This window comes from Nesoenas mayeri (genome assembly GCF_963082525.1).
Source record: "Nesoenas mayeri genome assembly, chromosome: 5".
Classification (NCBI taxonomy): Eukaryota; Metazoa; Chordata; class Aves; order Columbiformes; family Columbidae; genus Nesoenas; species Nesoenas mayeri.
The window spans coordinates 6,071,926-6,099,640 of record NC_137548.1 but is presented as its reverse complement, the minus strand read 5'-3'; the positions used below and the strand labels follow the sequence as shown (position 1 = coordinate 6,099,640).

Here is a 27,715-nt window from a genome sequence, read left to right as displayed (position 1 = left end):
CTTGCAACACAATGCAATACAAACTACTGGGAGCTTTTGCAAATTCGTCGAAAACAGAAAAAAATCATATTTGTTCCTTTGTGCTGAATTTTACTTAAACTCACATCTCTCTTAAGCACATATTTGATTAAATCTTTACCCAGCCTGATCTTCCTGTGGGGATCTTAAAAAAGCCTGTAAAATCTCTAGTGACTTAACCTTATGCATGACAGCCCGGGTTGTGTCACGTTCAAAGTTTTCTGTACAAACTTGCAAAATAGATTGATCAAGCTTTCTGAGTATCTGTCCTGTTGTTCCTGTTGATCTTTTTTTTTCATCCTGAAAAACCAAGGCTTTGCTATCAATCAGAAATGTATGTACGACACCTGTGACAGCTCAGCTGGGGACCATACAGGCACAAGTGAAATAAAGCTCTGGGTTGCACTTAAATTGAGGTCCCTGAAGCAAAAAACACTTTTTTTTTTGCTTTATTTATGTACTTATGCCTATTTGTCCCCATTTCTCTTCAGTAAGCAGAGCACACAGTCCATACTCTTTCCTTGAAGTCTTTTACTATAGTAACACCGTCTGTGTTCATGCCAGCAGCCCTCAGAGCATGATAACTTTTTTGGTCTGTAGAAATGAATCATTCTGTGTGTGTGTGCACACATTCTGATGAGGCTGCATTATCGGAAGACCTTTGTGATCACATATTGCTCACATAGCAAAGCTGTCAGGGGCTTGGTGCTGTTCCAGGCCTTCTCTGAGCCCTCCAGTCCTTTATTGACCCACACAACTGGTGTCATAGGGCTGTCCCAGGGAGTGATGGACACAAAGGAAACCAGAGAGTCTGAACAAGGACATATATTAAGCTCTACAGGAAAACAAATTTTTGAAAACATACTGTATATCAACATTACTAGCAACTTTGAAGTCATCAGAATCATGCCAGAATCTTAATCAGACAATATATGGTGCATGACATAGTATATGTCAAAGGGGGGACCATAAATTAGGTAAATTCATCTCCTTTGTCCATGAGGTGAGCTTTAGGTGTGGGATTTGGCAATAAAAACACAATGAGTTAAATCATATGCTACTGAACTGCAGCAAACACCATCCTATCTTGACGTAAACAAATGAAGAAAATCCAATGAGCCTGTGGTATAGGGCAGGTTGAGCACAGTGGGGGAGGGATATTTTCACCATTGTTCCGTGAAGACATTAAGTAATGCTTAATTAATAAATGGTTTATGTGTACATTACAGGAGAGTCAGTGTTCACAATGAGAGGTTCAGTGGAGCTGCATGGTTCAGGCAGCTTTTTCCATGGTGGTACCTTCAATCAAAAAACTTGAAGGTGGCATAAAAAATACATTTTCTATCTATTTCAGATGTCTTTGAAGTATGGATTACCTAGAAGTAACTCACAGGTAAGGCTGAATTTTATAGACCATGTTGTGTAACACTTCTGTAACAGTTTTAACAAAGCAGTGGCTCAGTAGGAATGTTTACCCTCTTGGATAGCCATATTTCAGCCAAGTGGTTTGGAGTAGGTTTCCTCTTCTGGCCCAGTGGGCTTTGCATGCTGTGTTAAAGCATATATTGCCCTGGAAGTAAAATGACCTATATAATAATTGCTGGTCTTGAAATGGGGCACAAAGCATGGAAAAGGGAGAATTGGGTTTGATGTCATTGTTTTTTTGGTAATTAACCACACTAGGGAGCTCAGAACAAGGAAGAAGTTATTGGTTGTTAGGTCCACACTGGCTGTTGAGATCTGCATCAAGTGCTGACTCACAAACCTATACCAGGAGTTTCCAAGCGTGGCTACCAGGGTAGGCAGAGCCTCAAGATGGACCTTTTGCATACAATTGTGGTTGATGATGTGTTTGCAGAAGCTGTCTCACAAGACATCAGAGCTTACAGGGCAGGCAGAGGACAGTACATTTGGTTTGAGCTACATCTGAAGTGATTTTTTTCTAACAATATAGAAACAGTCCTGTGATGTCCTTTTTTAAAGCCAAATCTTACTGGTCTTAATCTACAGTATCTCCACAATAGAATTGTACCATGCAACCCCAAACAGAATAATGTCTTACTCTTTAAAATCACCCCTGCTGCTTAGAGCTTGAGACAGCAGAGTTTATCTGACTTCACAGCAGTCATTTCACTTCCTGTGTGGTTTGGCTAATCTTGAGCATGTTGCTTACAGTGGCACCTTTGGTGGCAGATGTCTAAAGGTCACTCCTGTCCCTGGTCCACCCCACTGTGCTGAGAAGCCTGTCTCTGAAAGGCTGGGGAGCTGGCACTGAACATCATGGACTTGGGCAGCAGGAGGATGGCTCCCACAAATAGATCCTGGACTGGAGTGAGGATAAGGGTGATGATTCCCTGGGAAGATAACACAAATGGAAATGCTGGAGGCTACTTCTGAGGCTCTTTATCTTGCATTGTGGGCTTAAGCTGAATTTCCTCCTCCCTGGCCTGGAGAGTAGAAATGTGTTTTCAAACCCAAGCATAAGCATGCTGGAGCTGGAGAGGGTCTGAATAATGCCTGGGGATGCTGTGACATAAAATTCACAGCTGGAGATCTGTTGCTGCAGTGGGCGAAGAGCCAGGCTGGGTGAAGCCTTCTGGCTGGGACAGTTACTCTCCGCTTCATAGTATGACTTGTCACATCACAAAAGAGAAGTCCTCCTGCAAGACAGTGATTTCCTTGCTTTGACCTGTCAATGCTGGAGCTCTGTGCAATGCAGGAAGGGTCCCACAGCATTTACTTGACTGTTTCCTCATCTGTAACAGGATGGCAAGGATACTGGTTCCCAGTGCACCTGGGAAGTGTCACAGATCCTCACCTGTACTTTCACCTTTCCTGTATCTTGTGCCACTGCTGCTCTCCCTAACAGCAAGGATCCCTGACAGTTCACACTGCCTCTGTACACACGCATTAATTCCTTCAGACAGTAAGCAAGCAAATACAATGGCACAGCAAAAAAAAAAAGAAAAGGAAAAAGAAAAAAAAAGATAAGGCACACAGACACCTGCTGTGAGTTTATTTTGACAAGTGTCATTTAGATGCAATAAGCTGTGATCATCTCTCCGGCGTGGCTGCAAACAGAAAGGAACCAACTGAGTATAAACAAACCCAGGTCCTCAGGAGCTGAGTGTAGCTTCTTCCACTGGGTTGGGGTCTGGCAGAGAGAAGTGGGGGAATGGGGAGCGTTTAGGATGTGATTGGCCACGGGCTGCCTTTCCCCCATCCACCAAGCCCGGAGGTGCTGGAGGAACCTGCAGCGTTTTCGGCGGGTGTGATGCTGTGCCTGGCTGCGGCGCTCTGGATGATGCGGGGAAGGGGGCTGTGCTCTGCGGGGGGTACCGCAGGAGAGGGGAGGGAGGCGTGTGCCTGCCTGGAAGGGGGCATTTCTCCCCCCGTACACACAAGCTGATGCCTACCCTGCTGAAGCAGTTAAACGGGGAGAGAGCAGCAGCCAGGCTGGCAGATTCCTGCCCTGTGATATGCCAGCCACACGGTGACGCAAGGGCTGGAAGGCTCCAACTAAACAAGCCATTTTCACCTGCGTAATAAGCGCTAGTGGAGATACAGCAACAGCAGCAGCAGCAGCTCCGAGTCCCCGCAACCGGCCAGATTCCAGCGCGGCCACAGCACCAGCCAGCCCTCGGTGGCCACCGCAGCTTTTTCGGTGGCTCCCGCTGCAGCCTGAGAACCAGAGACCCACGGCCGCCTTGCAGGCAGCATGTCAGCCCCGCCGGACCCCCAGGACCTGCTGCTGGCGGGCACTGGGGTGCACTGGGCTGCGGACGGGGCGGACCAGTATGCAGCTGGGGCTCCACTGCGGGATGGAGATGGGGCTCAGCAGCAGGAGCAGCTGGTTTTCGGCTCCGCCAGGGAACACCCGTCCGTTGCCATGGCGACTGCATCCCCAGGTAAAAGACGAGGGGTACCCAGGGATGCTCAACAAAGGGGCCCTGGCAGCTGCATCTCCTGGTTCCTGGTCCCTGGTTGTCTTGCCTTCATCCTTTCCCCAGTTCTTCTTGCAGCCTGGCTGCTTGGAAACATTGCTAACGAGTTAGTGAGTGCATGTAGGAAAACAGAGAACAACGTGCAATTGCGGCCTTTGCGAATAATCAGTTTTGCTGATGTGGGGGAGGGGGAATGCAAGACCCAGCCAAGTTCCCTAAAGCTCTTAGCAGTTTTCCAGGCACAGGACACCCAATTTTAAGTCAAATGTTGGAGGGCATTTGATTTCACCTGACTTGATGGGGCTCTGTCCTCATTTGTCATACACCTGTACACGTCTGGAGTGACAGATCCCAAAGGAGTTACTTCAGATGTTCCCTGTGCACCTGGAATTCCTGCATGGCCTCTTATGTTATTTCAACATGTAGCTTTTAACAGGAGTGCCTTTTCTGAAGTGTTTATTTATTTTCTGCGTGCTTTTGAGACACGTCCATTTAATGCTGCAGTTTTTCATTGCTGTGTTTTACTCCTTGTGCTTTTTTAGGTGTATTTGAATTAAGGTGCATTTGGTTTACCTAGGGTCTGTGGGTTCATTGATTTTCAGTTTACTTTTGGGATGTATTTGATTTCTCTTGGTTTAGAGTTCCTTTATTTAGTAGCTGTATTAATAGCAGGTGTATATCTATTAATGAACCCCAGAAAGCTTCAGCTTCCAATAGCTCCTGGTAGAAATGTTTGGGGAAAATGACTCTATTTCCTCCTTGGTCACACTTCCTCACTTACTTTCCCATTGCCACCCATTAGAGAACCTGAATAACCCAGCCCTGGGGAAACTGGTGGATCCCATCTAGATTCCTCTTCACTGAGAAGTAGATGTTTCCATTATGCAGCCTGACAGCATTAAACTTGTCTTGAGTAAGTTGAGGGTTGGGCTTTGAGACGGGAATCGGTCTTCGTTATGCAATAGCTGCAGGAGCATTAGGAACTGCGTTTTTGGGCTGAGTCCTTCCTAATCTCCTCCGGTCAATCAGCACAAAGAGTAGCTGGCCAGAAACAACACAGGCAGCGTGACTATGTGTGTTATTCCACCGATACCCATCTGTATGTTTTTTTCCAGGGTTCTGAATGTGCATCTGTGCTTGCGTGCACTCTTAACATGGATGTTTCCCCGGTGCTTTTCTGTCTGCTTGATGCTACTGAGTTCAGTAGTAAAATGGGATCTAATGCCCATCAGCTGATGTGGGAAATGTTTTGCTGTTTTGTAGCTTTGGGCAGGCAGCAAATCTGCTAATGTGCTGCTCATTCACTCATCTGAGTGGCAGGTTGTGAAATGTGACTTTGTACTGGAGAGAGAGGCAGCTGCTTGTAGTGTGAGGCTGTTCTCGGCAAGGGGGGTGTGTGTGTGAAGAGGGGCAGGATTGGGGTCTCCAGGTAGGGTTGTCTCAACAGCATGACATGAAGGAGTGGAAAGAGATCTTGTGAGAGTTCGTTGTTCACTGATGGATAAAAATATGGCCATGCTGAATCAGCATGCAGAACAAAGAGGGGTGGTCTCTTAAATCCCTACCAAGTTGAATGACTGTGATACTGCTTACATTTAATGAAATCTTCTTCAGGCTTAACCTGATCTGTAGGTTCAGGCTTATAGAATGCAGAATAGCGAGAATGAAAAAAAAAGGAAAAAGAAATGGAAAAGGAAAAGAAAAAGAGAAAAAAGACAATCAAAGAAAATAATTGTTGACTTCTGGAATCCTCTGTAAAGGGGCTTTAGACATGTTTGTTTGCATGTGTCAAACTGTGGCAAGGTGGAGATAAAGTGAGCAAAATAAACCTTTTTTGGTGTTTGCTAGCTGTGGATTGTCAGGTTGTCATATTAGCGGTATCATAAGAGTAGTAATGTGTTTGAAACATTTCCCTTTTTGTTTTTCCTGTTTAATAAAGTAACTGTTGTGTGGTTGTACGTGCGTCTAGCCAACTGTGGCAGACAGAGCAGCATCCCAGCCAGTGCAGCCCTGCGCACGCAGTCTGCTTTCCTCTTTGTGGCTGCAGCACCTGTATTTCAGTTCCACATTACCTAGAGAGCTACAGCTCCTGCCCCCTTCACCAGGGGAAGTAAATAATTTCCCTGTTCTTTCTGTGTGACTAAATATTCTCAAGTTGCTGAATAAATGGTCTATCACATTGCTGAATATCTAAAACTGTCAAGTATTTCCAAAATTTCTCTTTAATTCTGCTCAGAGTAGGATTCCTCTGTGTTCTTAAGCTGTAGGAATGGACCCAGCGGGAGACACCTACCTCCAACTTAAAACATTGATGTAAACTTACAACACCCCCTGTACAATGGGACGTCTGGGGACACTTTAGACAAAGAACAATACATCCAAACAAGAGCGAACCGGAAAGGATGTTTTCCAGGTATTTTCCTGATGCATCCTGTATCTTCCTCCACACTGGTCCTCCCAGACCAGTCCTTTGTGTGAAAAACATGGTTATGCTCTTTGAGGCAAGAGAAGGGTTTTGAGAGATTCTCCCAGCATGAAAGTAACTGAAAATAAATGGTGGGAATTTATCGCAAGTTGTACAGAAGTTTTCTGATACAACCGAAACATTTGCAAACTTTCCCTGATCTTGGCTTTTGTTTTAAGTTTGAAAACCAGCCAGAGATTGTTGAAAGGTTCAGAAATATTTTCAAGCTGGCCGTGGGCCCGGCTTTCAGCCAAACTGGCCTTTTGTCAAAACCTGGTGAGTTGTTTCTGAATGATGAAAAGCAATGGATTTCACTCCCCATTCTTCAGATCAATGAAAATCAGCAGTGATTTGGACTGCAGAAAAAAATTCCCACGAGGAGTAGAAAGCTCAGAGGTTTCTTAAGCAAAGTCGGGGCAATAAGAAGCTGCAGATCCCACATCTGCTTCTCCTCCTGTAGAGCTACAGTGAAGATCAGCTCCAGTAGCTTCTGGGCAAGGACAAAACAGTTTCTCTTGCTTTTATACTTGGCCCCTGGGTTTTGCTGAAAATGTTTCTCTCCTTCAAATGGAGAGTTTCTCTTCTTCCCAAAGATGAACTTGGTTCAGGTTAAGAGGAGCTTGTAGGCAGCTCTTGCAAGGACTGGAGACTGAAACAGTCCTGAAAGGCTGGTGAGCAGTTGCATGTTGGTGAAGAGAACCCCATGTCACCCAACACACCATCTGGTCACAGATTCTGTTATTTATTTTTATACATCAACAGTGATTAAAATTCCTTGAAAATCGTTATTTCCAAAAATATTACACAGGCTACCAGGCATTCCCCAGGATAAATACATATGGTTTCCATTAGAGAAATGGCAAAATGTAAGAACGGACTGTACCTCCATGGTGCAGGTGTGTTTAAAGGGAAAAAGAGGGGAAAAGGGTCAGGAGTTCATTCAAATGGTGATTCTTGTGTCAGGATCTGGGAAACTGTATGCAGCCTTGTGCTTTGGTGGATATCTGCAGGGTGATTTACAGGTATGGCATGTCCCTACGTCCACATAGCTGAGTTGAGAGGTCCTATGATTTATGGGAATGAACAGCACCCATGTGTCACGTGCCAGTAAGGTGAGATGGGAAGGAGGGACTAGAAGCTGCTTGGATGAGGCAGATGAGTTGAGGAGAAGCCTCTGCCTGCCGAGGAGCAGTGAGATACCAAATCCCAGGAGCACTTCAAGCTCTGATGAGTGTAGATTTAGTGCACAAGAGTGGTTCTGGCTCCTGCTGCTCCGTGATGAGGGCAGACTGTTTAGGCTCAGTGCTTTTAGTAAAGAGATTTTTAAGGAACCTCTCTAATTTATGTCATTTGTAGAGGTTGAGTTTGAAAATGTGAGCCATGTACCCATGTGCTTTTACCACAAACTGACCCACCAAACCTCCTGCCAGCAAGGGGCTGCAGTGAGATGCTCCTAGCATAAGCCTGTGTTTATACTGGTAACACTTCACTTGTAAATCTCAATGTATTTGTTTGTCTCCAGTTGCTGGAAAGGGTGAGTTACTGACAGCTTTACACCTCAACATGAAAGAAGTTTTTGGCAGTTTTGTGGCAGCTTGAGAGCCCTGTGGTTCAACTGGGTGGAAAGAAATGGGTATGAACATGAGTGTCTGCACTGCTTGGGTTTGGCACTAAAGCTTTTTTGGTGATGTCAGAGCACAACCAAATGCAGCAGGTTCCCCAAGGCCACAGGCTCAGCTGCTCTTTGTGGCCTGCCCACCCCTTTCCAAGTATTGCTTTGGCAAGAGCTCCCCCTCCCTAAGCATCCACAGCAATATACTGCTCAAGGCCATGGGCACTGTAAAGGCCAAGGTCCAGAACCTGATTTTTCAAGCTGCTGTAGAAAAAGTCTTGATAGGGTGGATTCACTGACCTAAGCGTACGCCGCAGGGGAGCTGAGCAGCTGCTTGGAAATACATTGTCAACTGCCAGACAATCTTTTTCAGATTTAGCCGACTAAGGCCAGATTTAATCTCACTTTGGAAAAGTATATATTCATGCCAATTCTATTATTGACATTTTAGTCCTTCCTGGTTTAGAAAATTGAATTTATTTTTTCTCTGGTCCCCAGATTAGTCCCTCAAAACCTCTGACAAACTGGTGGGAGTGAGGGTGATGGAGATTGTTTGATGGAGGTTGTGTGAGTGCAAGCAGATTTTGTAGAGAGGGACAGAAACTCAGTGGATTTCTTCTTGGATCCTTCTGTTTCTATAATTCTCAGAATCTTGACAAAATGGCCATTTTGCCACAGCCCACAATCAGTTCTCTAAAAAAAAAATCCTATTGAAATAACACCCTTCATTCCCATTTGGGTAAAGCAGAAGCAACGGATCCTGTTGGGCTCCTCCAGCAAGTGCTCAGCATCTGGGGGTGAAAAGTGTGGTGCATAAAATGTCCTGGGTTAAAATCTGTGCAGCAATGTAGTTCTCAACTCCATACAGGTCAAAATGCAGCTTCTTTCACACTGTTCCCCACAGGGATGCGGGTAGCTCCATCCCTGCTTTGACTTCCACGCCGATGGATTTTCTTCAGCCTTCAGGGCTGCAAATGGGTTGAAGAAGAGGATGAGGTAGATGAAAGAGCCGAGTAGTACCAGGGAGGGTGACTCACCTGCCTTATTTTAATCTTCATCACTGGGTAATGAAATGTTTTATTTATAGGCAAGGAACTGAGGAGGAGAGGTTGGGAAGGAGAGGAATGGCATGAAGGGCTTAAGATGTCCCAGTTGCCGCAAGCATTCGGTTCTGCATGTTGCAGTATTTCCTGGGCTGTGAGTCTCCCCTGGTTCACTGTATCTCACTGGTGTAAGGATTCTGGGAGAGCAACACCTGCCTCCTTTTTTTCTGCAGCCCTGGAAATGCCATTCGATGACACCTCACACCTGATTTTTCCCCCCAAAACTGGAGTGTGACGTCCATGCACACTCACCATGTGCTCTCAGACCTCCTGGGGACAGAGACCCCAGCAAATGCCTCTGGCTCAGTCCTCCTGGAAGAGTTTGGGCAGATCCCACAGGTCTGCTTATTATGTCTTCACAGGCTGTCCCACAAAAGGACGCTGGCCCAGCTGCGTGGCCTAGATTGACCACGATCCTCAGGATAAGCACCTGGCTCTTCTTTAGGCCCTGAGAACTGATTTGGCCCCAAGACCTAATTATTTTGTGCGTGTCTGTTGTAGCTCAAAGTTCCTGAAATGTCCAAGGAGTTGTGCTGGAGGTCCACATCATCAACGGGGAATGGAAGATTTTAAATGGGTGACTTCTTAGGGGTTTGCTTCACTTGCCCTCCTGAGTAGTTGGCACGTCTAAAATGGGCCAAATATGCACTAAGCCTTTTTCATTTTTAATGTAGCATTTATGTCCTTATGTCTGTTTTCGTGTTGTATACTCTTACTGCCAGATCAGGGATGGTTACAATCATTATTATTATTATTATTATTATTATTATTTTAAATTTATTTAAGAAAATAAGGCCATCACATAGCAAACCATGTTTGGAGCAATGAAGCATTATTTGTAATAAGTTTTCTAATTTAGGGAAAGCAAATATATGTGCTGCTGTATACTTGGCATAAACACGTTCTTAACTGCTTTAAAAAATTAGGATGGTCTTAAGTATATGCTTAAAGGTGAGCTTATGTTTTGCCGAATTTAGTAATAAATGAAGTAGGAGATATAAAATGGATAAATTTGCTTTATTACCCATTAGACCAGACTGCTTCAGGTCACTTGTGTGTAAAATGGAGGCAGCATCACGTACCCACCTCATTACAGTACAGTGAAAATTAACATTTAAAGACATTGAAAACTTGGAATGAAAATCATTATAATGTTGTTGTTTAATTTGATCTATTGTGTGTGTCCAAGTGTGACTAAAAATTGTTGGAAACGACTACAGCCTTCGTAAGTCATTCTCTTTCAAATATTAAGGTGGTATCTCATAATCATTGGCTTTGTGCTTTCGTATTCCTTAAAAGTGGGCTTTTCTATCTTTATTTAAATAAGAGCTGCTAAGAGTTCTGTGAATATTTCTTTCACTGCTGTAATGAGATGCCCGCCCTTGGTACAGCTTCCAATTAGGAAATCTTGTATCAGAAAAGGTGGCCAGTTCTTCAGAGATTATTGGAACACAATTGCTGGTGACAGCTGCAGCATTCCCAACGTCTCCATCGCGCAGCGCTGGCTCCGTCAGGGATGCGGTGCTGCAGCGCGTGTTTGCTCGGGCACAGGTGAGGACGGAGCGTGGGAGGATTCTCGCTGAAGGATGCTTTCTGTGCCAGAGTGACTCTGCAGACCCGTGGAGTTATGTCAGCTTGAGGCTGTTCTGTGCCATCCAGGACATGAATTATGTCTTATATTTCAGCAGCACTGAATTTATTAACTGCAGCTGATCTATTGTTGGTGGCTTTAAAGACATTGAAGGGCTTATTAACTGCAGGCAGTAAAAAGCAGACGTATGGGGCAGCCTTGTCAGGCTGGAGACCTTCTTGCTCCCAGCGCCGGGGGATCTTGTGCTTTTCTTGTCTCTGAGCTTTTTTCTGTGCAAATATTAGTCCATGTCTTGGTTGCACCCCTGAGTGAGTCCCATGGCTGAGGAGAAGGAACTGTGGCACTGGGGCACAGACTTTGGCCCCGGGCTGGGCAGAAGCCTCTCACTGCTGGTGCTGGCAAGGGCTTTGTCTCCTAAACCATCCCTCACCCCATTTCATGTGCACATTGCAAATCTGCAAATGCAGATGATATAGATCCAAATGACATCCCCAGCCCTGCTGTGCCTGTGCTGTGTTAGTCACTGGTTGTGCAGCACAACAGCCTAAAAATCCTCACCATGGGCAGCCTCTGCAGTACAGCCCTAGATGCTGGAGTTTGTACTGATTTCCTCCTCCTGAGCCTGGCCCTGTACACGCTGCTCCCAAAAGCACTAGGGGGTGCCTGTAAAGGAATTGGTGGAGAGACAGACTGCATTTATGGCTTGCAATTGGCAAGGGAGTTTTGCCATTTACAGGCCTAATCCTGCCCCCCAACTTGGAGGTAGTGAGGCTGGTGCAGGAAGGATGCCTATGCTCAGCAAAGGCAGCATTTTGCTTGTTAGGGAGGTGGGGGTCCCTCACACCACACAGGTCACGACACACACAGAGCCAGCAGAGCAGCTCTGCTTGAAAATGCTCTTAACCCCAAGCTCATTGGCAAGCCAAAGGGCTAGATCTTGAGCAAAGCCTAAAAGTTGCTCTAGGTCTACCACTGCTGGGTGAGCATTCGCCTGTATTAATAGGACAAGGGGTGATGGTTTTAAACTAAAGGAGAGGAGATTCAGACTGGACATGAGGAAGAAACTTTTTACACTGAGGGTGGTGAGACCCCAGCCCAGGTTGCCCGGAGAGGTGGTGGATGAACCATCCCTGGAGACATCCCAGGCCAGGCTGGACGGGGCTCTGAGCAACCTGAGCTGGTGAAGATGTCCCTGCTCATAGCAGAGATTGGACTGGATGGGCTTTGAAGGTCCCTTCCAGCCCAAACCATTCTGTGATTCTGTGATTCTATGATTTGGGTCAGCAATGTCCCTCTCCCTGCACAAGGAACACCCACCAAGGCTGCAGCCAGGGCAGGAGGTGAAGACCTGCAGCAGGCAGACTGGGGAGCACCGTGTCCCCTCTCTGCTCTGCTCTGCTGAGCAGCATCCCCATCTGCTTTGTGGGACGGTGTAATGAGGTTTCATAGGTACCATGTCTCCACAGAGTACTGATGTACTAGGGGTCTGAATTCCAATAAGTCTTAATTAGGTCTTTCCCTTGATGTCCTTAATTTAGAGGCAAAAGAGACGCACTTACTGCTTATATGCGTAGGAAATGTTTTGCGTTTCAGGATATTTTAATTCCTGTTGACTTCAGCAATGAATTGCAATGCAACACATTGAAAATTAAATGTGCACTTCAGCTGAACTGGAGGCTTAACTGCTCTGCATGCAGGTGTACCTGGATGATATGCACAGTAATCATACATTATTTGCAGACTGATTGTAGTAAAAAGGGAAATGCCTTTTCCCACCCCTTATAAAAGTTTAAAAAATGTGGATCCTGATTTTGCTCACTGTTTTTTGATCTCTAATTACTGCTTATCTCTGTCTCAGGATATACCATATTTGCCACATTTTTCTTTTTATTACAAAGGTTTATATTTTCAGTAAACATCAATGACCAAATAAATAGATGCTCCAAACTGCCGTGCCCTGAACTTTAATTGAGCCAGTTGCCTTCAATGTGGGGCTGACCTAAAGCTGAAGGCTGGTTTGTCTCTTTTGCAGCTTTTGTAGTTGGTTAAAAAATGATAATGCAGCATTCATGTTGTTGCTGTTTTCTCTAATACTCTGGCAAAAGTATCGCTGTGGTTGAATATATAATTCATTTCTCAGGACCTGCTGATATATCCTGAAGGTCTGTGTGTATAATCTGCGATTCTCAGACTGGAATTTGTAGAAAAGGTGTTGGGCCAAAAGGTGAAGCTCCAAAATGATGTGTGAGAGTCAGGAGAAGTCCCAGAGGAGTCAACCTCCCCTGCACACCTTGTTTATGAAAGAAAATAGGGTTTATTGCTTTCACTGATCTGAAATGTTTACATCAAAGTGACTGGTAAATGGCATCTTCCTTACAGGCAAGAGAGGATTTTAACATCTCTGATCAATCTGGAGTAGATCTTCAGTAGGTGGTATCTGATTCTCTAAAAATTTCTTGTGTGTTTACTGTGCGTACATTGCATTCAGGATTGAAAAGTCAAGCAAGCAAATACATGCACAGATGTGGAATCTCTGAGTAAAAGCTGGGTTATTTTACATGAGTGAAATAGGAACTCTACCTTTGAAAATACATACCCGTCTCTGCTGATGCCAAGAAAAAAGGACCAAATCTCCTGAAATTTAAATTTTTGAGAAACTTCCTGATCAGACAAAAAATCTTCCACAAGAAATAAAAATGAATTAAAAGAATATTTCCTAAAAAGTGAAATCTTAGAAAGCCGTGTCTATATTTTCAAATCATTCCCAAATCAATTCATGTGTTTTAACTGATTTGGCTGGCAGCACTATTTAGAAATCTACTTTTTGATTTTGTAGTTGGATGTTTATTCCAGACACACATAAATTCCATTTTAAAAACACTAATTCTGGCCTGCAGATTTCTCTATTGTGTTTTAGAATTGCCATGTCATGCACTTTTTTTCCCCCCCACCTTAAGAAACACCACTAGAGATTCATTACACTGGTTCATCTAAGCAACTGTCACAGGAAAAGCCGGTTGTCATTTGGGGGATATTTGTTTTCTTCAAAGTCTTTCAGACATTAGCCTTTATAATTCACTTGCTGTGTAGTAGAAGTTCAGGTCAGAGCTAAGGAGACAGGCTTGGGGATTTATGCTCTGTGAAATATATGCAATCTGCTCTCACTTTGAACATGGTCAACAGGCCATGTATAATCCCTGGAATATTTGGTGGATCTGCTAGGCCATGAAGATGGCGTTTGAAATATTTGTCTAGCTACATGTACTTTCACATCCCTATGCCATACAAACTCTATTCAAAAGCCACCTGAGGAGGGAGAGCTGAACAAAAACTGAAAAGAAAATATATAATTCTCAGTAGGACATTTCAGAGTTTGAGCTTCTTTTCTTTTTCCCTCTCTGCTGTTGTTTTTTAATGAATCGTTCTTTTAACCTACTTTAAATCAAGCATCTAGCATGCTAGATGTTTTGCAGATGAATCATACCGTGCAATGCACTTATGCATATCTGCTGTGCAAGTACATTGTCAGCTTGTATTTGATAACCTACCAGCAAACAAGACTTTTTTTTCCCCCAGAACCTTGGGATAGTAGCATCGTTTTCCAAGTGAGAATAATGCAACCACTGTTAATAAATCAACCTGGCTCCGAGGATGTTTCACCACTTTCACTGCCTCCCTGATTAGCGTTATCCTCAGAGGTATAAATTAAAAGAGGAAAATGTATAATCTGGGAAGCTTTCCAGCATCATCGTTGAAAATGTGAGCTCAGTGCTTTGCTGGGATTTCTTTGGTGGAGGAATGCTAATAGCAAAGCTGAAGATGTGCTCTGATTGCATCCTAAAGAGTAGGAAGACGCACAGAATAGCTTCGTTTCTTCTTCCTTTGTCATCAAGGTAATTTCTAATGCGATCTGCACAGGATGAATCTCCAGCTGTTTCTACACAGTTCTGTGAACTGGTCCCAGAAGTGCAGCTTCGGTCGTTCCCTTTTCTGCTACTTGTTCTCTTAGTCTGACATCTGCATAAAATATGTTACATGTTTTCCCATCTCAGCCCGCAGATAATTGCCTGCAGCTGTTAGCAGTGAGTGGACACAGTCCCTCTCCTATATCGGTCAAAGCCTGAGCTTCAGCAAGAAGGATTTCAGGAATTCCTACTGCCTGTTCCTATGAGGTGTCATCACAGCTGGGTGGTAACTCCTGGTACCTCCCTCCCCGCCAAGGGATGAAAAATGTGCTGCAGAATGTGCTGATTTGCAAAAAAATATTTCACAGGGAGGGTTTGCTTTTAGCAAAGTTCCAGCTGTGCTAAATGAGCGAAAAAGGGATTTTTCAGCATATCAGCAACATCTTGGAAGTGGAAATGCCATATCCACCAGCACTTTATTAGGAGTCAGTTTTCCCCTTCTGCCCATGACCCACTTGGGCCTTTGGTATTTAACTAAAATGAGGAGTTTAGCAAGACTGTAATACTTGGAGCTTCACTTTATAATGTCTCTGGGTTTCTATTTGCTTTCTCTTGGCCAGGTCTGTGCCAACATCATCCTTTGCTTTCCAAGAGATGGTGAAAAGCGCAGAATGCAAGACTAAGCTAGTGTTCCTCGGGTTCGGTTTGCATTTTGGGGAGGTGCAAGGAAGTAGAAACCTCTTACTATATTGCTGATGGGACAAGTGATGCACAGTGCAATGAATAGTCCCCAGCAGCCACATTTAAACTAGGTCTAAGTCTTCCTAGGCCCAGGCAGCGCCAGACTGCTCCAAAGGGGTCTCAGCTTCATCATCAGTGACTTGGTTTGTGGGGCCTCTTCAGACTGAGGCTCCAAAAAGTCGCTCCTCTCTCCTGAAAAATGTAGGACAGCTATTTTTACTTAGGTACATGAAGGCAGCATTTTGTGTGGTTTCTTTTTTTTCCTGTTTTTCTGACTGTTTTTCACGTTTAAATTCATATTAAGGAATCTCAGCTATGCTTTGCAAAGGCATTTACTCTTCCAGCTGAACAACATAGCAGGAATACCGTGTGTTATTTGCCACCTCTACTGACATCACTAAATTTGCTGAAGCAATGTTTCAGCATTTCCAAACATTTTTCCTGTGGAGCTTTCTCTTCCATAGAAAGGTTTGCTGTTTCCCCTTGATTTGAGATGAAAAGAAAATTAAAAATAATATGAAACTTTCCCACAGGACAGAATTTCTTTTGCAATAGCTCCACTTCCAGCTAATATCAGGAAAACCACAAACAACTGCAGTCAGTATGCTAAATTTCAACCCTGTGTTTACAGCTTATTCTTTGCCATTGCTGTCTGAAGAGCAACATCATCAACATACTTTACTTTCAGCTTGAAAATACCCATTAAATCCCAGAGTTAGTGCACTAGCCAGTAGGATTTGTTACCACCTATTTAAGGGACTCAACAAGAATGTGACCTAGGTTCTGTGTCACTGGTGACAATGAAGTTGCCTCCTGGTCCAGTCCATCTAATTGCTGCTGAACTATAATATGAAACAGGTTCTTCTTCTTCATGGCAGATGACTTTGCTACCACTGTGGTCAAGAAGTCATGAAGCCATGAGTGTTCCCCAAGCTCGCAGCTGCCCAGCGTCCTTGGATGCAAATAATTATGTAGTAATGTATATTTATTACTTACTCACTTAAAAATGTGACTTGTGTATTGGTGCTGAGCAAGGGAAGGAAAGCCAGTGCAGACAGCAAATCTTCCTCTTTCTTCTTAGGCTCCATACAAGATAGTTTCTTTTCTTTAAAAGCCCTCCCCTTCTCACTTTGTGTGAGCAGGAAAGTAGCGCAGGCTCCTCCATGAGCGGAAAGCCAAGTCTTTAGAAACCATCAGGTTCCCTTTCCTGACCCTGCACTTGGAGCTGCAATAACAACAGTTTCCTCAGCCTTGCTGTGCTCTGTGTTTTAACCAGCATTTAAAAAAAAAACCAAAACCCAAAAGTTTTCAACCAATTTCAGACCCATTTAGCTGGATGCTAGTAACTACAAGAGAAGGTAAGATCCAAGGCTTCCTAACAGTCCTCTGCTCCTGCCTGCACCCAGCATCAGAGGCATAAAAAAGCTCCCTGTGAGCAAAGCACCGTATTGCCTGCAGTGTTGCTCGCCCAGGTTTCTGGTTGTAACTGCTCTGCTGTGCCAGGTACAAGCCAGTTTCTGAGAAGATGGGTTAGAGGAGCTGGTTTCTAACCTCATTCGACAGAAAGTTGAGAGAAAAAAGGGAGTTTGCTCCTGATGCTTGGGGCAAACAGCCAGGAGAAAAGAGCTACGCTAAAAATCAGTGTAGGCGCAAGGATAAAATTGTATAAATTGGACAGGAGCATTCAGGCTGAGGAGGAGGGGAAGTCAGGATGGAGTGAAAAACAAACGGCAAGGAGAAGAAATCCCAACTACTCTCGAGAGTCTGGATTCCTCAAGCGATGGATTTCTCACCAGTTTGTGAACTAGCTAATGTGATGCTTGTAGTGGTAGGGAGTTAAGCTTAGAAACTCAGCAGGTGCTTTCTGGTCCACTTCTGTGTTGATGAGCTCTGGAGACAGACTTCCCTAGCAAAACCATGCTTCCCCACCCTTTGTCTAGCTGGAGCTATTAACATAATTTCTCTTAAAAAAACCTCCTTTGAATGCATTTTACTTTTTCAATTATTCATTTTATTCAGCTGGAAGGGCATAAAATCCCCATTCTTCAAGGCAGAGACAAATTCGCACAACCTTTCACCGTGTAAGTGCTACCTGGAGGAATGCTGTTCCACAGCAAGACCTGCTGCTCTGGCCTCACTCTCCAGACCCTTGGAGACTGACCGACCTCTCCCAGCTCCTGCATCTTACACTGGGAAGCTACAAGGAAGACAGTGAAAACTCAGAATGATCTTGGCCATCCATATAAATGCTCTGAATAAATAGGAAGGGTTTCAGCAGGGACAGGGCATCTCAGTAGGATGAGCCAACTTCATAAATGCAGGATGCGAAACCACAGATGAGCCCATCAGAGAAGGGTTGAGGTGTTGAGGGTCACGATCCAAATGAAAGCCACCACAGGCTGCAAAGCTTGTGCTGTTTTGCTGTTCTAAAAAGCATATGGCATCCTGAGATATGACAATGAGGGTTTTGTGTGCATGGTGCAGCACGTGACCTGGGGAAGAGCGTGAGGTACAGTCTGGAGCACCACAATTGTTGAGCAATGCAGAAAGCCTGTCAAAGAGCAACCAGGGTGATCTGATGTCTGGGAAGCATGACCTAGGAGGGAAGATTGAAAGATCTAGGTTTGCTTGAGCTAAAAGTGGACACAATAAGAGCAGTCTTTAAGAACATGAAAGCCCAAGAAAAGAGCCTGAGTTCACTTAGTCTTCAGATGCACGGTGGGCAGGAACCGATGTAAGACATTCAGATTAGTCACTTGGAAAAAACTTGAGGACAATGTAGACACATAGGCTGGAGAAGCACATGTTGCTGGGGCAGGGTGGCTGCAGCTCCATTGTGGGAGGGCTGTATGGACAGAAAAGAGGGACATCACCCAGGTGATGTAGGGATTGGTGCTGCTGCCTGGGCCAGCGATGGAGCTGGGTGGTGTCCTTGAGGCCTTTCTGGCCCCATATTTGGGAGATTCTAGAAAGTGAAATGATGGAAGGCAGCAGGGAATACAGTAATTTCTCTTTTTCCCATCTTAGTTTGATTCCTGTCCTGTTCAGACCAGCAGCTGCTTCTGTGCTGGTATTTTGTGTGTTTCAGTGGTTTCTGATGGTAATTATTTGTATATACTTTTTAAGAAAAACAGTGTTTTGTTTGTTTTGCAGGAAAAGCCCTGCTTTCCTTGGCGAGTGAATCGACTCCTGCAGAGAAACCCAGACGTAGCATTTGATGGCTTAAGTTGGATGAACAGAGCAATATTCAGCATAAAATAGTAATAACAGGGATTTTTAATGAATGCAGGCTTGGCAGGAAGAAGTTATAGAAGATGAAGTGTGCAGTGATAGTTGGAGGCTAACAGTGCAGTGCCTCCATCCAAGAAAGCAGTAAAGGGAGAAAGATACAGCAAGTACAGGCTTATTAATTTGATCTAATTAGTATTGTTAAGAACATTAAGGTAAATGGAAAATGGGAAAAATGCATAATGGATTTATAAAAGAGGACTGTGAAGGCAAACCTGATAGCTTCAGTAACATACTGATTGTTTTCTGACTGGGTTTCACTGAAATGTAAAAGCCAGCACTACATGAAAAGTTAAAAATTGCTGTCTGAACTGGAGAAGGTGGAGGACAATACATCCATGGCCACACCACCTGTTACCTAAAACAGAGACATTTGCTTGGTAACAGTTTTAAATTGAAAAAAAAAAAAAGAAGAAAAAAAGAAAAGAAAAATGTCCAATTTTACCGAAACTATTTTTTCCAGCCAATTCCTTTAACTAAAATTTTCTGACCTCCTGAAAGGATGAGCAAATAATCAATGAACGTCGTTTTGAGAGATGTAGTACGGCTTCCCAGCTGCGTTAACATCAGTGAGCAAACAGCATTTCCTCAGACCGTGTTGGGACCAAATTTGGAAATTATTCCGTTTATATTTGGGCTCTGTGGACTGATCATGAATATCTGAAATGTGATCCGTGCTGCTTAATTGTAGCTTCTTATATGAGTCACAAGATTATTTAACAAGGATCCTTGATTGGAGGAACGAGCAAAACATCTTTTAGACATACTTGATTGTGCCAATTTCAGTGCTTATTTTCTCTTGATGCTGATACATACATATTTTTCATTATCCTTGACAACCATTTCTTTGCCAAAAAACCAATTTCTCAGGTGTTGGCAGAAAATGGTATATGGATTTAGCTAATATAAAATCATTTACACATGTGATAGCCGCTGAAAAATGTTACTATCATCCTCTCTGTACCAAAATTAAGAAAATAACACTAAGATTCAGGTGCAAGATAAATTTGGGTGGCAGCACTGTATGTGTCCAATTGTATTAGGTGAAGTCAGAAGGAGCTTCAGGAAAGGCCAATTTGATTGCTTTCTTAGCTGTGCTGCAACTTGGAGGCTTGTAGGTTTTATGGTTGGTTGGTTGGGGTTTTGTGTATGTGGGTTTTTTTTATGTTGTTATTAATTTTTTCCCCCATTTCTTGTATGTTTAGGCTTTTCCAGGGCATTAGGGTGGCTGTAATTCTCACCTCAGAGCAAGAGCGTGTGTTGCAGCTCCAATATAGCTGCTGGGGTGCAATGTCTTCTGCCAGTCCCTGGGTCTCATCCTACATGCTGCATCAATGGGGAATCACAAGGTCCACAAAACATCGCCGTGCAAAGAGACTGCTAGTTTTACCATTTGTGGTACACTGCTTGTTGCAATGATTTTTCATAAAAGTTTGTTTATTAACTTTGGGAAAAAAGACTTTATCCTTCCCGAAGATCTCAGTAAAGCATTCAGCTATGACGGAGTTCAGAAGAACCTTCTCTGAAGTACCATTTCATTGGATTTAAAGCTCTATTTCTTAAATATAAAACATGACATATGTGATCTGCTCAGCAGCAAAGGGTGCTGCTGATGTAAGGCAGAGTCAGTGAGCTGCCTGGATTGAAAAATCATCTCAGTTTTTCACACTGTAAAGGTCAGTGCACCTGTGACAGCCCAGGACACTGGACCTACTTGATCCCTCAGGTTAGAGTTTTTTTTATATTGTACAAAGACGAGAGTTTTTCTGTTTGGAAAGTGACTCCAGAGGTCCAACACACTCATTTTTGGTTGCAGCAGAGCTTCCACCAAATATTGATGATTATTTCCCAGCTCAAGTGAATGTTGTCAATTCATCTTGGTGGCATGGACATTTCCAAAATTCCTTGGTCTATGTGTTAGTTTAAATTATTAATAAGCTGTCCTTTCATATACCACTGCCAAGCCAGCCACAAACCCTTGAGCCACAAACATAATAAAAGGCAAATTCTTTCCAAAACCACAATTCTGTTATTGAATAGATTCCACTCACTGGCTGAAGGAACGACAGATTAAGTAAGAAAAAAGGGAAAGAAATAACAGGCTTGGAAATCTGGAGCTGGCCATGGATAAACAAAAGGGGATTGTGGCAGTCCTTTGAGTACACAGAGAACACACATTTAGGAAGAAAAAAATGGAGAATGTGTAGGAAAACATCTGGAAGGAGCAGTGCCAGATGGTTGTTTCCTTTTAGATTGGACTAGTATTTTTCTCATAAAATATGAAGACCCAATTTTCATGTTTGTCAATATTTGCAGATCTCAGTCTGTATGTAAGGAGGAAAATAAGGTCTCAAATAGAACTCTCTGCATGCTTAAAATTAGCTTGATGTTCTGTGCTTTGCTGACTCAACCTAAATGGCCTGGGATTTTTGAAGTGCTGGGAATGCCTGACTCCTTTTCCAGTTCCTTCCATCTGAGATTCTACAGCCATATTACAGAAGGGATTTTAGGTAGAGGAGCAAACTCCAGATACCCAAGATCAGAAAATTTTAGTTTATGTTCCTACCACATCACAATCTTGCTGAGCTGGTAGCAGAGTGGCATGGACGGGATCACCTCTTTTAGTTTCTGCTTCTGGATGGTGGTGCAGTGAAAAGTTTGCTGCTGGAGAGATTTGGGACCCTATTTAACATTGCAGAGCAAGGAGAAGCTCAAAGAAATAAAAGGCAGCAGAAAAAGAGAAAGAACGTATGAAAATTGGCCAGTGCTGAGTATTTTGTTATTAAATATTTTCAATGGCAAACATACACTTTCTCCCATCAACCACTATGAGAAATCAAGGACAACATAATTTTTTAAAATAGCTCCCTAGCTTTTTTGTTGTATGGCTTTGGGGTAACATTGTTTTCCATGCTTATAGGGGAATATCTCCATTTTATACAACCTTGAATAGCTACAGTTAGCAATCAATGTGTTTTCTACCAAATGTTTGGAATTTCTTTCACAAATTAGTGATCTTATGTTTATTAGACTTGCCATTGAAACCGTGTTGAACTGTGGGTATTTTTTAATTCAATTGCATGGAAGATTGGGAAGAACTTCCATCCAGTTTGAAATTCAGATGCTGGGGTTTGAGTGGGACTAATAGTTAACATCGTTATGCCATGGGGCAAAAATGCTCTCTGAGGAATTTGGAGGAGATGTCTGGAGGATATCCTGAGGATGCTCCAGTTGAGCATCACCAAGTGATGCTCCCATCCAGCTGGAGATTGCCTTTGCTACACAAGATGCTGCCACATTTCAGGGTGCCCCAGGTACAATACCACCCATTGAGAGCCTTATATTTCAGGGAGCTGGGGAGAGGATGTTACATGGTCATGGGTGTGTGGCACCTGGGAGGGCTCCAGGCTCTGCTGTCCTGTTCCTGTCCCGAGTCACCCTCCCCATCACACGCCTGGGCATGTCCTTGGCTCCATGGGGATCACTGAAAGGTGACCAAAAATCTCTGCTATGGGGCACTGAAAGTAAATCACAGAATCACAGAATGTCAGGGACTGGAAGGAACCTCAAAAGCTCATCCAGTGCAATCCCCCCGCCGGAGCAGGAACACCCAGATGAGGTTACACAGGAAGGTGTCCAGGCGGGTTGGAATGTCTGCAGAGAAGGTGACTCCACAACCTCCCTGGGCAGCCTGGGCCAGGCTCTGCCACCCTCATGGAGAAGTTTCTTCTCAAATTTAAGTGGAACTTCTTGTTTTCCAGTTTGTACCCATTACCCCTTGTCCTACCATTGGTTGTCACCGAGAAGAGCCTGGCTCCATCCTCCTGACACTCACCATTTATATATTTGTAAACATTAATGAGGTCACCCCTCAGTCTCCTCTCCTCCAAGCTAAAGAGCCCCAACTCCCTCAGCCTTTCCTCACACAGGAGATGCTTCACTCCCCTCATCATCATTTTCGTTGCCCTGTGCTGGACTCTCTCCAGCAGTTCCCTGTCCTGCTTGAACTGAGGGGCCCAGAACTGGACACAATATTCCAGATGTGGTCTCACCGGGGCAGAGTAGAGGGGAAGCAGAACCTCTCTCAACCTACTTAACATTCTAAATAACATCCGGCACAGGGAATGAATAGTATTAGAATAGTATTAAAAGTTTTTAGTGCCTTTCTTAGGATTTGATTGGACTTTTATTAATCTAAAATTAACTACAATTTGGCTAGTCTAATCTGAATAATGCGTTTATTTGTGCAAACATGCTTGTGTACGTTGCAAGCACATGGTCTTCCTAGAATAATGTGCGAAGATTCTGGTGTTGTGGTGGTCAGTATGTTGAGCTGGAGTGAGCAGTATGGGCTGTATTAGCAAGAGCAAAGCCAGTGAGTGGAGAAAAGAGATTATTCCCTCTATTCAGCCAAGGGTGGGTAGAATGAAAAAAATGAGCAACCTGAGCTAGCTTTGGACTGGAGATCTTCAGACGTCCCTTCCAGCCTGATTTTTTCTGTGGTTCGATGACTTTTAAGACTCAGCTCTATCACCTTTTTCTCTGCTGTGCTCCTATTCCTGACCACTTTCAGCTGTTTTCCCATTATAAATATAAAGGTAATTAGGGCTATTTAAAAGTTGGCTGCTGGCTCTTGAGGCACTTCTGCACCAACAAAGGGCTTGGGTTGTTTCTCAAGCCCAACTGGGTGTTTTGTTGCTGTGCTTCACAGATTGAATTAATGAATTAACATATATATATTTCTTCAGGTCACTCTAAGACAAGGAATTTTCAGTTTCCTCAGGAAAACAAAAAAACCCCCAGCAAGTTGTTTGTATTAAATCCCAGGTGTTCAGTTCTCTCCCTGCCAATTCCTTTCATTTCACTTTGGAAACTATTTACTGTTTTTATGAAAAGTCAGCTTTGGCAAAAGACACTGTTCGAACATAACCGAATTGCAGTTCAGTTTGCCACAACCACTGTGCAGTAAATTTCAAGCCCTTTCAACAAAATATTTTTTCCTTAACTAAAATCATTGGCTGAATTTGGCAGAAATTTCTAAACAGTGGGGTCGATCCAGTCTGAGTTTTTCACCTAATGAGCTATCAAGCCCCATAATCTCACCCATCTTGAGTTCTGGCAGTGCAGGGAGATCCCACATCCCATATTTATGCTACAGACTCCGTTTTTTTAGCAGGGTAAAGCAGAGATTTGCAGTGGTGAAGCTGCTGCTGGTTTCAAGGAGGAATAAGCTGTCATGGAGTGTTTTTTACTTGTTTTATAGGAATGAAAAGCTGGACTGAATCTAAGGAGAAAGGTGAAGGTGCAGGTGCAGTGATGAGTTTTCTGTGAGGCAATTTGACCAGGCAAGTGAAATGGGGACAGCCACCCATCATCCCAAGCACTAACATGTTCAAGACCTGTGTGCATATCATTTTTCCTGTCTTTCTCCCTTTTTCCCCCACCCTCAGAGAAGAGTAACGATTGCCTCTCAGACTGGGCGCTCTTTGCTGGCAGCATTTTGTGCAGATGAGTGGTTATAATAGAATAAGGGCAAGGTAGTGACAAAAGTGCTGATGTTTGCTCACGGGCTGTGTCACCAGCTCACGGGTGGAAAACTCGATTAACACTTGAGAAATCTTGATTTCTCAAGAGGAAAAGGTGTTTGACCATGAACCTGCTCTCTCTGAGGGTCACTCCAGTTGCACAGTGGTGGGACCCAGCTCACACCAGCAGCTTTGGACCAAGGCAAAGCGGGAAGAGTGAGTCTTTGGGGCTGCCACATTTCTCCTACTGTGGGTTGGCTTGTTTATTTTCTGCTTTAATTTCCATGATCAATGGGCACTTCTCCTGCTGTTCTGCTCACTGTGGTGTTGTTATGACATTTTAACAAGGCAGGAAAGAAAAAAGAAGCACCATTATCTATCTCAGCTAATAGCTGCTTGTATGAGGGGAGCTGAAGTGGATGTGCTGGACTCAGAAGATGCTGTGTGTAAGATGGTGTGGTGCAGACTGTCCTTTTACCATCAAATCCTGATTTTGCATTCCTCAGGCCTCAACTGGCTCAGGAGAAACTCCCTCTGGCAAATGCTGTGATATGAGGACAAGGCGCAGAGCGTGATGTGGGGTGGGTATTCCCAGGGAGCCTGGCCCCAGCAGAAATGCCGCAGTGGTGATGTGAGTGCTGCAGATGGTGTGGAGACACAAGCAGGATCTCCAGATAGACAGAGGAAAGTGGTAGGAGAGATGCTACTGAGCTGTAGGAACAGATGAAACCAGGGAATAGCAAGCTGTGTGCTGTGGATGAGCCATCTGTCTGCCTACCCTGGGTAGCATTGTGCTCTGTGAAGGTGCCACCATGGCCTTGTGAGCCGAGCTTTTGCTGTGCTCTGCCTGTCTGGACACAACAAGACTCTCAGCAGGACTAAATGTCTGAGGCTTAACGCTGCTCTGCTCTGGTGGTGCAATGTGTTCTTGGGCAATGCAGATGTGTCCAAGGACAAGCCAGACATTTTCCACCATTTAAGTTTGCAAAGGGTGAATGGGTTTGAGAAGACAGTCGGCCTCCAGCTTGTGATGGGAACTGGTCTACAGGTTGGGGAAATAAGAGGATACTCCTCACAAGGGGAGGAGGCGCAAGTGCTGATCTCTTCTCTTGGGTGACCAATGACAGAATCCAAGGCAATGGCAGGAAGATGTGCCAGGAGAGGATTAGGTTGGACATTAGGAAAAGGTTCATCACCCAGAGGGTCCTGGACACTGGAACAGGCTCCCCAGGGAGGTGTCATGGCCCCAAGCCTGACAGTGTTCAAGAAGAGACTGGGCAATGTCCTCAGACACACGGTGTGAACTGTGGGGTTATCCTGTACAGAGACAGGAGTTGGACTGGAAGATCCTTGTGGGTCCCTTCCAACTCAGGACATTCTATGATTCTATGACTGATCAGGAGGTCCTAGTATGGAGGATTGCATGGAGATTGTAGGTCAAGTGAAGGATGCAAATGGCACAGGAAATTTTGTAGGACAGAGGGATGAAGGTATGCTAGAAACCTCTACTATGCTTTGCTGTTTGTTTACAGAAGCTATGAGCTGTGCAGCCCTGCTATATAATATTTAATTCTTGAGTACAGTTTTCCAGAATTCAAGCTGTGCTCCTGAGCCTTAATTTCCTAACTAACCTCATATAGTCTGCTCAAATATAATCTGCCATGCCGTTTATCTGCACAAAATAGAGTATTTTCTAATGGCAGAAACTCCAGCAACCCTTAATTGGGTGGAGTGGAAGAAAACATGTATTTGAATCTTGAAGAAAATATGAAGCCTATTGTTAAACCCTAAATGTGTTTTGAAAGGAGGTTTAAATAATGCAGAAATATTTACCACAGATATTTACCGCCTCTTTTTGCACAAGACTGCATTTCTCTTGTTTCCTTTAAAGATCTCTGCTGGAGTTCCTCCAGTAAGACCAATGACATCCATAACATCTCTGCCAGCACTGTCTGGGCCGTGCCATGCTGTAAGTACCAAGGGTGACATGTGGGGCGGCAGACCCAGACCCTTGGTCACTGTAAGCCAGCAGAGCTCTGCTGAGGTCTCTTCTCTGGTTCTTTGAGTTCAGATGGGCCGTGGGTTTGCAAAGGCCTCTTCTAAAAGACTCCTCTACCCCTAGGCTGTCCTTGGGAAGGGTAGATCTGATCCCCCACAGTTTGCACACTGTTGACTTTTCCCTACTATTATACATTCCTATCTTGATTTTTCCGAGCATACACTTGGCAATTGCTTGGAATGGAAGGCTTTTGGTCCCTCCTTTCTGTTTTCTTTGGATTGAAGGCATGGAAAACTGCACACACAGTATGCTAAATACTTTTATTAATTTCACACGATCTATGAGCTACTCTGTCTCCTGACCTGTCGCAGCAGCAAATTAAGCTGGAGCTGACCTTTCTCTAATCTGCAAATTGAGAAATTTGTTGGTTATATCCCTTAGTTATGAAACTGGGATTATTCTAGCAAGGATAAAAGCTGAAGGCCATCAACTGCTCTGGCTGAGATCCTCACCAGCTGGGAGCAGGAATACATTTCCCTCTACTGTAAAATTAGCTGGGCGCATTGTGGGACAGTGTTTACCATCTCTTTTAAATGCTGTGCTTAAAGCCAGGATGTTCTTTTTGTTATGTTCTGAGTAGGAAAATAAAGCCCCTGGCACCACACTCTGTTACTGTAGGAGTTAATATGTGGTTTTGCATCCAGGTCATTTCCAAGGAGATGTGATGCTTGCAGGTCATTCCTCGTATATGAGCTTGTCCTACTTGCGAGCAACCTTGCAATTCTGCTTCTGCTGGGGACTGTCACTTCATCAGGCTCTTTTTTGCCTCCCTTTCTCTCCTGAGCAGCAGCTGGAAATCCCTTTGTATGCTCCTGTAACTCCCTGCACAGGAAATGAGTCACAGGGTCCCCATCAGTGCCTTGTTGCCGGCTGGCGAAGCCCCAGTGTCAGACAGTCCCCTTCTCCACCAACCCGTCACAGCCGGCCCCAGCTGACACCACGACTGTGTGTCTGAGACGCCTCCCTCTTCTCTCTTTTCCATCTGTCTCTTGGGGAAAAGCACAAAGAGCATCGTTATCTGCTGTGACAGGCAGGATTATGCAGAGAACTCCTCCTGGAAAGCAGATGGGACAAATTGAGAGTGGACAGGAAGATGTGCTAAACAAATCTGGACCAGCCAGTGCATCAGGCAGGTGGTAGAGATGACACGTGTGCCAGCAACGGAAAGGTAACCACCATCCACAGGCCTCATATTTGACTTCTAAACTGATAAAACTCCCATGCAGGAGATCTGGGAACTCAAGGACATTGTTGGATACTTTGTATTTATTGCTGTCTCTACTGAATGGTAAAAAAAATAAAACCAGATCATCCTGTACAATGCTGTTTCCCTTATGGGAGTGGCTTCAGCTGAATACATATGCTGTTGAGTAGGATTCTGGAACAACTCTTGAAAGGAGGTTGTAGCATGGAAAGTGTTGGTCTCTTCTCCCAAGTAGCAAGTGATAGGACAAGAGGAAATGGC

The 27,715-nt window shown here is 44.2% G+C and overlaps 1 protein-coding gene across 1 annotated transcript in view; it reads left to right on the top strand.

Moving 5' to 3' along the window:
* Nucleotides 1–3,736: 3,736 nt before the first annotated feature.
* The window catches only part of RTN1 (reticulon 1), a gene marked incomplete at its 5' end in the record, with an annotated part of 123,164 nt that continues 99,185 nt past the window's right edge, over nucleotides 3,737–27,715 (top strand). The window contains one exon of the mRNA XM_080346106.1: nucleotides 3,737–3,926. Coding sequence (XP_080202232.1) covers nucleotides 3,737–3,926 — 190 coding nt within the window. The remainder of the gene's footprint in view (nucleotides 3,927–27,715) is intronic.